This window comes from Myodes glareolus, chromosome 17, assembly GCF_982192425.1.
Source record: "Myodes glareolus chromosome 17, mMyoGla1.1, whole genome shotgun sequence".
Taxonomy (NCBI): domain Eukaryota; kingdom Metazoa; phylum Chordata; class Mammalia; order Rodentia; family Cricetidae; genus Myodes; species Myodes glareolus.
In genome coordinates, this window is record NC_142042.1 from 61,606,105 (window position 1) to 61,618,832 (window position 12,728).

At 39.1% G+C, this 12,728-nt stretch overlaps 1 protein-coding gene across 12 annotated transcripts in view; it reads left to right on the forward strand.

The window, feature by feature from the left end:
* Positions 1-12,728, forward strand: part of Rprd2 (regulation of nuclear pre-mRNA domain containing 2) — a 63,707-nt gene that overhangs the window by 25,212 nt on the left and 25,767 nt on the right. For 6 of the 12 annotated variants that reach the window (XM_087897760.1, XM_087897769.1, XM_087897766.1 and 3 more), the window contains exons 2-5: positions 6,590-6,719; positions 9,759-9,859; positions 10,731-10,808; positions 12,041-12,093. In XM_087897760.1, coding sequence (XP_087753886.1) covers positions 6,590-6,719; positions 9,759-9,859; positions 10,731-10,808; positions 12,041-12,093 — 362 coding nt within the window. The remainder of the gene's footprint in view (positions 1-6,589; positions 6,720-9,758; positions 9,860-10,730; positions 10,809-12,040; positions 12,094-12,728) is intronic. The other 6 variants (XM_087897764.1, XM_087897761.1, XM_087897759.1 and 3 more) reach the window with 1 other exon arrangement.

Sequence of the window (12,728 nt, forward strand, 5' to 3'; positions counted from 1 at the left end):
TTGTGATATGTATAGGTGTTAAGAGTACAATTACCAGACCCGGTAGCGGCGTGCCTTTAATCTCAGCACCTGCACCCGGGAGGCAGAGATAGGTGGATCTCTGTGAGTTCAAGGCCAGTTTGGTCTACAGAGTGAGTTCCAGGACAGGCTCCAAAGCTACAGAGAAACCCTTCTGGGGTGGGGGGTGGCTCAGTGGTTAAAAGTACTGACTGCTCTTCCAGAGGACCTGGGTTCAATTCTACACTCACATAGGAGTTCACAACTGTCTAACCCTAATTCCATTGCCCTCTTTTGGCCTCTGAGGGCACCAGGCATGCACATGACATGCAGGTGTACATGAAGTCAAACACTCATACACATTAAAAAAAAAATCACACAAGAGATATTTGTAAGGTGTTTGTAAGAGAATTGATATTTTTAAGTTTTTTTTTAAAAAATATTTATTTACCATGTATACAATATTCTTTCTGTGTGTATGCCTGCAGGCCAGAAGAGGGCACCAGACCTCATTACAGATGGTTGTGAGCCACCATGTGGTTGCCGGGAATTGAACTCAGGACCTTTGGAAGAGCAATCAGTGCTCTTAACCACTGAGCCATCTCTCCAGCCCCCTTTTTAAGTTTTTTTTTTAAGCAATTTATTCATTTAGTATGAATATAGTGTTCTGCCTGCATGTTTGCCTGTAGGCCAGAAGAGGGCACCAGATCTCATTACAGATGGTTGTGAGCCACCGTGTGGTCGCTGGGAACTGAACTCAGGACCTCTAGAAGAGCAGCCAGTACTCTTAACCACTGAGCCATCTCTCTCCAGCCCTTAAGGTGTTCTTTTTTTAATTATTATTTTATTACATTTAAAAAAATACCAATCCAAATTCCCACACCCTCCCAGAGAATTGATTTTTTGGGGGGTGGGGTGGGTGTTCAAGACAGGGTTTCTCTGTAGCTTTGGAGCCTGTCCTGGAACTAGCTCTTATAGTCCAGACTGACCTCGAACTCACAGAGATCCACCTGCATCTGCCTTCCGAGTGCTGGGATTAAAGGCATGCGCCACCACCACCTGGCGAGAATTGATATATTTTAAATCTATACTGGAAATGCTTTATGGATTATTTTGTTTCTATCAGCTATCTTAGTGTTTCTATTGCTGTGAAAAGACACCATGACCACACAACTCTTACGAATATCACAATTAATTGGAGTGACTTGCTTACAGTTTCAGAAGTTCCGTCCATTATCATCATGGTGGGGAACAAGGCAGGCATGCTTGAGGAGTAGCTGATAGTCCTACATCTTCCTGGCAACAGGAAGTTGACTGATACTGGGTGGTAGCCTGAGCATAGAAAATCTCAAGCTTATCCCCACAGCGATACACTTCCTCTAGCAAGGCCATACCCACTCCAGCAAAGCCACACCTCCTAATAGTACCATTCCCTATGAGAAATAAGGGGCCAATTGCATTTAAAGCACCACGGAATCCATATTATGTTTCTCTTCACTGATGTGATAGTTACAGTGCTCATTGAAGGTGGAAAAAGGAAATGTAGCCCAGCAGTGGGAGGAAGAAGCAGGCAAATACCTGTTAGTTTGAATTGAGCCTAGTCTGTGTAGTGAGTTCTAGGCTATCCAGGCTGCATAGTGAGATCCAGCTCAGTGTTTAGGAACACTGACTGTTCTCTCAGAGGACCCAGGTTCAAGTCCCAGCACCCACATAGCAGCTCACAGCTGTCTGTAGCTATAGTTCCAGGGGACTAGACATCTTCCCCTTACACAGGAAAAACACCAATGCACATAAAATAAATAAATATTTAAAAGAAAGAAAAAGTAAAATATGGTTTTCCCCTTCACAAGTTGGACTAAAGGTGATGGGTGGTCATCAACAAATTCATATTGAAAAGCTTTGGTTTGTGTTTGGTACTATGAGATGTAGAGGGGGAATAAAGAAACTGTGTTTCCAAATAATTTACACCCTAACTAAGAAAATGCTGATATGTAGAATGGTTCATGACATTACATAGAAGAGAGCCCGACTGATACTTACCAGGCAGGCCAGACTCTGATCAGGCAGGTGGTTTTCTCAGGATGAGGCTCATCCACTGCACGGGGATGTGCTGACTCCTGTGAGTTCCCCAAATTCCAGTAACTTGACTGGGGCTGGTGGGATGTTGTTTTTGAGAAAGAGTCTTACCATGTAATTCTGACTGTGACCTCACTGTGTAGACCAGCTTGGCCTCAGACTCGCAGAGATCTGTCTGCCTCCTGAGTGCTGGAATTAAAAGCATGATATTCAGCAAGAATTAAATAGATTTAGGGGAGGGGTGTTGAGGAATGGGGGGAAAGAGAGAGAGGTTTTAAGCCAAAAAGAATGTGTGTTTGTGTGTAAAGGTTTTTTTTTTTTAAATCAGGGATTTTGAGATGTAGAAAATAAAGAACATTAAGATAGTGCTGACACTTTTTAGGTTTTTTTTTGTTTACCCTTAGCATTTAAACCATTAAAAAAAATTTAAAGTCTTTCCATTTGAAAATGGTTATGTTCATTTTTTAGATTTATTAAGTCAACTGTTAGCAAATGTTTAGATTCTGTTTTTTTTTTTTTTTTGACTGTTAGAGCTAGTTTCTGAGCTAAATTTCTGTTACACAGCAAATGCTCTTGAGTGGATCTTGGTAGACTGGTGTCTGCTTTTCTGTTCCATGTGTTTGGGGTATGTGTGTATGTGTGTGTACTCGTTATGTGTGAGGAAGACATTTAGTGTTCTGTTCTATCATTTCATTATTCCCTTGAGAATCTGTAAAGTTTTTCTTTCTCCTATGCTTTTTTTCTGTGGTTTCTTGGGATCCGCCTGTCTCTGTCACTGGGATGAGTGACAGTCACACCTGGCGTTTGCATGGGTACTGTGAATTCAAGCTCAGAACCTCGTGCTTGTGCAGCAAGCATTGTCACCCTTAAGTCATCCCTCTAGACTGTTTTTTTTTTATTTCATTCATTCATTTGTGAGTGTAAGACAGAGGAAAAAATAGATGGATAGACCTTCAGACAGACATGTGAGAAGGTCAGAGAGTGACTTGGTTGTTCTCTCCACCATCTGGGTCCCAGCAAGTGAACTTTATCCAATGAACCATCTTAATGGCCCCTGGACTAATTCTTAGGAAAGTTTAGACTACTTTGGATTATGGTTCCCCTTTTCTTTCTTTCTTTTCTTTTTTTTAAGATTTATTTATTATGTACACAATATTCTGCAAACATATATGCCTGATCTCTTTATAGATCATTGTGAGCCACCATGTGGTTGCTGGTAATTGAACTCAGGATCTCTGGAAGAGCAGTCATTGCTCTTAACTGCTGAGCCATCTCTCCAGCCCATGGTTCCCGTTTTCAATGTATATTAAAATCATCTTACTAAGGACTGAGTGAGGTTCTGTAAACATGACATGAGATTAGACTTGAAAGTATCTGAAATTGTTTGCTAATTACAGTCTCTACGATATTCATTTATTTCCAGACAGAGTCTCTTTATGTAGCTCTGGCTGTCCTGGAACTCATTATGTAGATCATGCTGCCCTTGAACTCACAGAGACCCACTTGAGTATCTGCTCCCAAGTGCTAGGACTAAAAGCATGTGCTAACACACCAGCTAATTTTTTTTATTTTCTAAAAATCTTGCTGGGCTGGAAAGATGGCTCAGAGGTTAAGAGCACTGGCTGCTCTCCAGAGGTCCTGAGTTCAATTCCCAGGCACCGCATGGTGGTTCACAACCATCTGTAATGAGATCTGGTGCCCTCTTCTGACTTGCAGATGTACATGCAGGCAGACCTGTATACACAATAAATAAATAAATAAATAAATAAATAAATAAATAAATAAATAAATAAGTCTTGCTAAGAAATATGAGACTATATAATATAATTGATATTTCATTAGTTTAACAAGTAAACAGTTAAATTTTCCAAATATTTGTTTGAATATCAACAACTTTAGGGAAAATTTTACTTCCTAGTTCTGTCTCGTTATCTTTGTAAAGAGACTTGCTTTTCCATTTCTTTATTAGTATTTCTCTGTGACCCATATTTCTGTTTAATTGGGTGTTTTGCCTGCATGTCTGTCTGTCTATGTACCATGTTAAGTGTCTACAGAAACCAGAATAGGGCATCAGATCCCCTTGGGCTGTGTGAGCTGCTGTGTGGGTGCTGGGAATCTAATTCCGATCCTCTGGAAGAACAGCCAATCTCTTAACCAAGGAACCATCTCTTCTGCCCTCACGTAACCTCTTTTTCTTTTTAAATATTTGCTTATTTATTTACTATGTGTGTGGAAGTACCTGAATATGTATATACCACGTGCCAGCGGTATTCAAAGTGTGGCTGTAAGAGATCCATTATAGTCACAAGCAGTCGTGAACCTTCGTCTTCTCAAGAGGAGCACTTGCCCTTAGATTCTGAGCCATCTCTCAGTTTTGCCCCTCGCCGATTTGACAGGTAGACATAAAATAGTAATATTATCATGCTAAAATTTACCAGTCGTTCTGCTACCAGGCTAACAGCTTTATTTTGATATTACCACATTTAAATCAGCAACCCATTGGTTGAGAATGTAGCTCATTTGATAGTGCTTGCGTAGGGTGCTTCACAAACCCCTGGAGAGAGAGAGAGAGAGAGAGAGAGAGAGAGAGAACAAAAAAGAAGGGGATGGTACACATATGGTGCATGTGCATACATACAGGCCAAACACAAAATAATTTTTTTTGTTGTTTTTTTGTTTTTCAAGACAGAGTTTCTCTGTAGCTTTGGAACCTGCCCTAGAACTCACTCTGTGTAGACCAGGTTGGCCTCCAACTCACCTGTCTCTGCCTCCCAAGTGCTGGGATTAAAGGCGTGCACATCACTGCCTGGCTTAAAAAATCTAATCTTTTTGTTTGTTTCTCTGTGTAGCTTTGGAACCTGTCCCGCAACTCGTTCTGTAGACCAGGCCGCCCTAGAACTCGCAGAGATCCACTGCCTCCTGAGTGCTGGGATTAAAGATATGTGCCACCACCACCCAGCTAATCTAATTTTTTAAAAATAGCTAAGAATGGTACAGTAAAAACATTCATTTAGACTAATCCTAATTTAGGACTTTTTTGAATGCATGTTCTAGAAAGCTAAATTAGGCAGAGAAGAAAAAGAAAATGAGGGATTTAATAAGAGTAACTTAAATAATGTATCAAATACTCTCGAATTAATAGAAATAAGTGAATCCTAAAAGAGACCGAGGAGTTGGAAAATGAACTGATGTCTGATGAAATTGTGAACCAGTGTAATGGGAGTAGGAGATTATCTGAAGAGAAAGCGATATGGGAGAGATTTTAGAAGTTACTGAATTTGAGATTGAGGAACCTGAGGAACTGTAGAAACACGGATCATCTATGTGAATTTTGGAATTGCAATTGCGCAGCATATAGCAGTGAAGCTTAGGTAGGTTGAGCCTTGGAAAAGCTTAACCTTTATCTATATATGAAGTCAAATTATCCCCAGAATACTCAGAAAATTAAAATAACCGGTAAACGGGAAGACTTGGACTTTTAGGTGATATGTGAGTGGTGTTTAGATTGGTTGATTTAGGGATTTGTGTATAATATACTATTAAACATTATTTACATGGTTGATTTATGATTAGAATTCAGTGTTGTGCTTTTTATACTAGCCTTGGTATTTTTGTAACAATCTGAGTTTATTCAAGTCTGTCTCTCTCTCTCTCTCTCTCTCTCTCTCTCTCTCTCTCTCTTTGTGTCTTCACAAATAATTGGAGAAACAATTTTTTTTCTCTAAAGCCTGTAGAAAGGAGCTGCAGGCAGGCCTGCTTTTCATCCTGCCCAGCTCCCGCACGGCTAGCTTAGCCCCAGAAATAATTACACATAAGTTGTATTCATTTAAATACTGCCTGGCCCATTATCTCTAGAGAGTTAGTTACTGGCTAACTCACATCTTGATTAACCCATTTCTAATAATCTCGTGGTAGCACCACGAGGTGTGGCTTACCGGGAAAGATTCAGCATGTCTGACCTGGTGGCTGGCTCCATGGCGTCTGCCTCATTGCCCTCTTCCCAGCATTCTGTTCTGTTTACTCCGCCTACCTAATTTTCTGTCCTATCAAGTGGCCAAGGCAGTCTCTTTATTGACCAATGAAAATAACACAATAGACAGATAACCCTCCTCCATCAAAAGCCACTAAAGGGTTTTTTCCTTTAGTGTCAAACATCTACAGAGTGAGGTGGTCTACTTGAAGAGTACTTTGAGCAGAAATTTAACCTCAAATGGTTTAGGGTTTTAGTACATTTGATAAATTAATCCATTAGTTAATTGTTTGTTATTCCATTCATGTAATTAGTTGATATGAAAACAGTTAATTGGGGCTGGAGAGATGCTTAGAGGTTAGGAGCTCTGACCTCTTCTGGTCTCTGTGGGCATTGCATGGTTTGTGATATACCTACAAGCAAGCAAAACACTCATAAGCTTAAGATAATAAAATGTAATAAAAAAAAGTTAGCTGTTTGCAAACAATATATTTGGAACAAGTTTCACTAAGTATAAAACTTTTTTATTGTCTTTTCCTCTCCCAGCTACATATCCCCACCGTTTGAATCTCTTCTATCTTGCCAATGATGTCATACAGAATTGTAAAAGGAAAAATGCAATCATATTCCGTGAATCATTTGCTGATGTGCTTCCTGAAGCGGCTGCTCTGGTGAAGTAAGTAAATCTTTACTGTACTTTGGGATTTAAGAAAATTTATAATTTTTCTTTTCTTTCCTACTCATAAGCAAGAACTTGAATAATTGTGCATATTTCAAGATCCAAATAAAATATTTTGTTCATGGCACCCGGGGAGCAGATTCAACCAGATTTTTTAAATTTGAGGCCATCGGGGCTATTCAATGAGACCTTGTCTCAAAAAAAGCAAAAGTAAAAAAGAGGGAGTGGGATCCAATTCTTCATCTCTCTCTCTCTGTACTCATTTGTAGTTTAATTTTTAGTGTTCTTCAACTTACAGATTTTTTTTAAAAAATAATGAAAGAATTTCAGCATAAAGATAGGAGAAAGCCAGGTGTTGCTTGTGCACGCCTTTAATCCTAGCACTAGGGAGGCAGAGACAGGTGGATTGCTGTAAGTTCAAGGCCAGCCTGGTCTACAGGGCGAGTTCCAGGACAGGTGCCAAAGTTACACAGAAAGACCCTGTCTCTAAAAGCCAAACAAAACAAATGTGTGTATGTGTAGAAGAAATGGAAAGTATTGTTTGTTTGTTCCCATTAATAACCCCCTAGAAAATATCAGAGTTAGAGTTTTATAAAAATTTTGTTTTAAAAGGCATAGTTTTGCTATATATTTACTCCAGGCTAGCCTTTAACTGGAGATCAGCATTCTAGTTGCTGATGTTATAAGCATATATCCCATGCCCAGCTTATTGATTCTTTTGGGGTGGTATTTTTTAGATTTATTTGTTTTTATTTTATATGTATGTATATTTTGCTTGCATGTACGGCAGTATGTGATCAGGCTGGAATCCTCTTAGAACATGTATTGTAGTGTGGAGTTGATTAATGCTTATTTTTCAGTAAACCTTAAAAGGAAGACAAACCCAGTATTTCTATCCTATTACAATTATTTTGGGTTTCGTGTTCTGTTTTGTTTTGTGCTAAGGATGAAGTCAGGGCCTTTTGTATGGGCACTTGGTAAGACAGTGCTCTGTCACTCTGCTTCCTCTCAGTTCATATGTGTATATGAGTGCTTTGTATGCATGTGCATGAGTGCATGCACACACACAAGACACATGCGTGCACGCACACATCTAGTGCTAGTAGAGGCCAGAAGAGGGCACCAGATCTCATTACAGATGGTTGTGAGCCACCATGTGGTTGCTGGGAATTGAACGCAGGACCTCTGGAAGAGCAGCCAGTGCTCTTAACCTCTGAGCCATCTCTCCAACCCCCTTGTTTTCTTTTTTAAGGTGTGTTTCTCACTGTAATTAACATGACTTCAAACTTATGATCCTTCTGCCTCAGCCTCCCATATGCTGGGATTATAAGGACTACCCCACCATAACGCCATCAATTTTTGCTTTTTTGAACAATTTTTTCCTTTAAACAAATTGTTTTTTTTTTCTTTTGTTGGGGGTTGTTTGCTTTTGTTTTGCTTTTTTAAGGAAAGGTTTCTTTGTGTAGCCCTGATTCTTTCTGGAACTCACTATGTGGACCAGGCTGGCCTCAAACTCACAGTGAACCACCTGCCTTTGCCCCCTGGTGCTGGGGTTAAAGGTGTGGGTTTCCAATGCCTGACTTAAATTTCTTTTTATACCGAACATGGTGGTATATGCTTTTAATCCCTGCATTTGGGAGGCAGAGGTGGCTCTGAGTTCAGGGCCTGGTCTTTTTGACTTATATTGACTTACAGGCCAGCCAAGGATACAGGGATACAGTGTGAGACCTGTCTCAACAACAACAACAACAACAAAAAACAAAGATAAATAAATGTCATTTTTTCCCCTCTATTTAAGTGTCTGTGTGAGTATACACACTACATGTGTGGGCTGTCCAATGTCTGTGTGAGTATACACTACCTGAAGGTCAGAAGAGCTGTGAATCCTTGGAGCTGTAGTTACAGGCCATTAAATGTAAGCTGTCCAAGGTGGGTGCTGGAAATCCTAACTTGGGGTTCCTGCCAGAGCAATACACAGTCTTAACTGCTGCGCCATCTCTCCAGCCCCATTTTTAATTTGTTAGATTCAGCTTTTCCTTTGGAATGACTGCTCTGTCAGGTGTTGACTAGATCTTTGTATTTCACAAGCATCACAATGTTTACTGTATATCTGTAGCCTCATTTTTGTCATTGATAAAAGTGTTGAATAAGGTAATTTTCCTTAGCAATAAGTAATGTAGGAACAAATATTTAAAGGTATACATATAGCTGGAAGATTGGCTCAGTAAAGAGTACTTGCTGGTCTTCCAGAGCACCCACATGGGACTCACAACCATCCGTTGCTCTAACTCAGAGATATTCAACACTGAATTCGGTCCTTTGTGGGCACCAAGCACACGTGGCACATGTGTGTGCATGCAGACAAAGCACGTGAAGTGCAATGAACAGTAGATTTTTTCTCAATTAAAAAGGACCTTCCCCAAAGCAGTGTGCCTTACCCTCTCTGAGGAGTGGATGCGGGGAGGGGAGGAAGTGGAGGGGATGGGAGTGGGAACTGGGATTGCTATGTAAAATGAAAAAGATATTTTGTTTTCTTTTTTTTAAATAAAATAAAAAAATAACAACTAAAAACACAAGAAATTTGCTAGATACTAAGTTGTTGGTAGCTTTATTCACAGATTTCTAGTTTGAGGATATGTCAATATTTTTATATATTTTAATTAATTAACTAATTAATTAATTAGTTTTTTTTTTTTTGAGACAGAGTTTCTCTGTATAGCTCTGGAGCCTGTCCTGGTACTTACTCTGTAGCCCAGGCTGGCCTCAAACTCACAGAGATTCACTTGCCTTTGCCTCCGGAGTGATTCACCCGTACTATCATCACTCCCCGGCCTTTTAGTTTGTTAGTTCGTTTATATAGTATTCTGCCTGCATGTATGCCTGCATACCAGAAGAATGCACCAGATCTCATTATGGATTGTGAGCCATCGTGTGTTTGTTTTGAATTGAACTCAGGACCTTTGGAAGAACAGGCAATGCTGTTAAACCACTGAGCCATTTCTAGCTCAGTATTTGTATATTTTACTTTTCTTTTAGGGATCCATCTGTCTCTAAGTCAATAGAGCGAATCTTTAAAATCTGGGAAGATAGAAATGTGTACCCAGAAGACATGATTGTGGCATTGAGAGAAGCTTTAAGTAAGTGCCTTTTCTTTCCTAAAAGTCAGCTTTTGCAATTCTGTCTGTATCCACAGGTCCAGTCCTGTTGTATAATACTAAGGTGGTAAAGGAATCTGGCCTGATTTGTTTATAATTAAATACATAAAAATATGACTATCTGGGTTTAATTGAATTGGTTGGGATAGGTAGTTGGACCTTTGTTTCTGCTGACTAAAAACAGTAAATATGTTAAATGACAATAGTCATCTGGTTATGTTCCTGTGTTTGCTTTCATTAAATATTACTATTTATTGATTGTGTTTGGTAAATACTGCTCTGTCCACCTACTGTTTGGGAAGTTTGGGCATGGTTTCACATCTTTAAGTTTGGTGGTGAACATACTTGTATAGTCTCTAAGCTCCATTTGATTTCAATTTGCAATAATTATATATCTATTCTCTGTGTGTTTGTGTGTGTATGTGTGTGTTAAGTAAATTAGTTCTTACATATAAGATTTATGTAATTAAACCACCAAATAGAAGTTCATGATAATTATTGCCATGATCATCATTTCACTAGAAATTGGCTTTTGAAAGAACACCTTCTAAGAAGCTGTTGAATCCTGCATACACATTTATGTTCTATTCAAAATAAACTTATTTTTAGCCTCTGCCTTATTCTCTTTCAGAACTGGAGGTTTCATTATTTGTAGAAAATAAAAATACATTTATTTAATAGCTTCTTAGATTTGGTGGGTATTGTCTATTTTTGTTTTTATAAAAATAAAAGAAAAATGAAAGAAACTACACAGTCTTGGATTACCTTTTTCTTGCTACATCTTTGGCACTGAAGTGGACAGACAGAACAGCTTCCCATAATGCCAGACTGCAAAAACTGCAATGTTTTCCAGGTACCACTTTCAAAACTCAGAAGCAGCTGAAAGAAAATCTGAACAAACAACCGAATAAGCAGTGGAAGAAATCACAAAGTAAGGAACAAAATCTCAACTAATATAAAATTACCTCCTCCTTTTGGAGCAGAAGAAACTGTAGACCGTTTGACACCGTACCTGGCATAAACCATGGGCAAGCCTGTGTTTCCAGGTCTGGGAGGTTCCCAGTCTTAGACTAATCAAGCCAGCATGAAGTTACTTCTTTTAAAAACTACTGTTATACAGAGGAAATGCAGAAAAAGGGTTTAATTGAGCGAAGATCCAAGAGTAGTTGGGGGATTGAAAGAAGAAAAAAAAAGCTTGCTAGTACCAGGCTAATTTCCACATTCAGAGATGTGCGGAGTTGGAGGCGGCTGGTATTACACCACAAAGCTGAAGAGGAGACTAGGCATTAAGAAGCATTTCTCTGGGAGCCATGAAAGCCTTCAGATTTGGGGATACACTCTACCAGATTAGACCTCCAGTTTTTGCCAGAAACTCATTCTGTATCTGGAGCTCCTGTTGTGTTTGTCCTATTTACCCAGCATGATATCAAGGGAGTGGAATGCTGCATGTTATAGACTGTTGTGGGCAAACTGAGGACTGTCGAGACTGGAAGGTTTGCAGGGAACAAGGTGGAGGACAGTGGAGAATTGGGAGGTGAAACAAGAGAGTTGGGATGTTTTGCTCCATCAAGCATATGATACTCATCATGGTTAAGGGAGTCCTCTGTCATCCTTTTGGTCATACATTGCATGCGTAGGAACAACGGAAGCCATCAGTTTGACCAAAGTTCAATTGCAATGATAATGCATTTAGATCTTTTGTTGCTATGGACTGAGTCAGCTAAAAAAAAATATATAAACTTAGCCAGATGGAAGTTGATAAATAATTTTCTTCAGCCAGTGCTCAGGATTAATTGGATGTCTTGTTCCTGGACATTCTTACATTGAGATATTGAGATTTTCTTACACTTGATGAGACTAGAGGGAGGTGCTTCATGTACCTACCTCGGTGTCTCCAAATCATTAATTCTGGGACTTAACAAGTCTGTTGGAGGTAAGTTGTTAGACTTATCTAAATAGTTTATTTTTCTATTGGTTATATTTAGGAGTATTTAAGTTTCATAGCCAATTATTTTACTGCAGAATTATATTGTGATTTATGTGTACATGGCTGCCGTATGTTTGCAGAGTACACCCTTAACTCTACATCTCAGATTTTCCTAGATTTGGTCAAGTCTTTGTGCTGTATTCTTATTGATTTTTTTTTTAAATTTCATTCAACAGCATCCACGAATCCAAAAGCTGCTCTCAAATCTAAGATAGTTGCTGAGTTTCGAGTAAGTTCCAGAATTTAATTATACTAAAGATCATTTATTCACCATTGAAGTCACAGTTACCAGTCATATTTATTTCTGCTCATGTGTACATGGGGAATCCGAATAGGATTAGATTACCTAGGGTTCTGTCTGTTTTCCTAGTGAAGAAACAACCTTGTAGAACATCTGTTGCCAGCTAAGCTCTGTGTTTAGTGGATGTTAGCAGGGAGCCTTCTTTTTTAATTTAATGCTACCAAACTTAAAATCTTCTTAGAGCAGCACAAAACTATAATTAAATTTAGGGAGGGTGTAAGAGGCTTTTGTTTCGATGTTAACCCCATATCTGTAAATTAACTTCAATAATTAGGGACTGGGTAGATAGCCACCAAGCCTGTTAACCTGAGTTTAATAACTGAGAGCCACGTGATGAAAGGAGAGAGCTGACTCTTGAAGAGTTATCCTCTGATCTCCACACATGCGCCATGGCGCTGTGCGCCTACACATATGTACACAATGAAAAGTAAATTAGAAGATAAAAACATTCTTAACATTTATTTATTTATTCATTCATTCATTCATTTATTATGTATATAGTATTCTGGCACCAAATCTCATTATAGATTGTGATCTAGCATGTGGTTGCTGGGAACTGAACT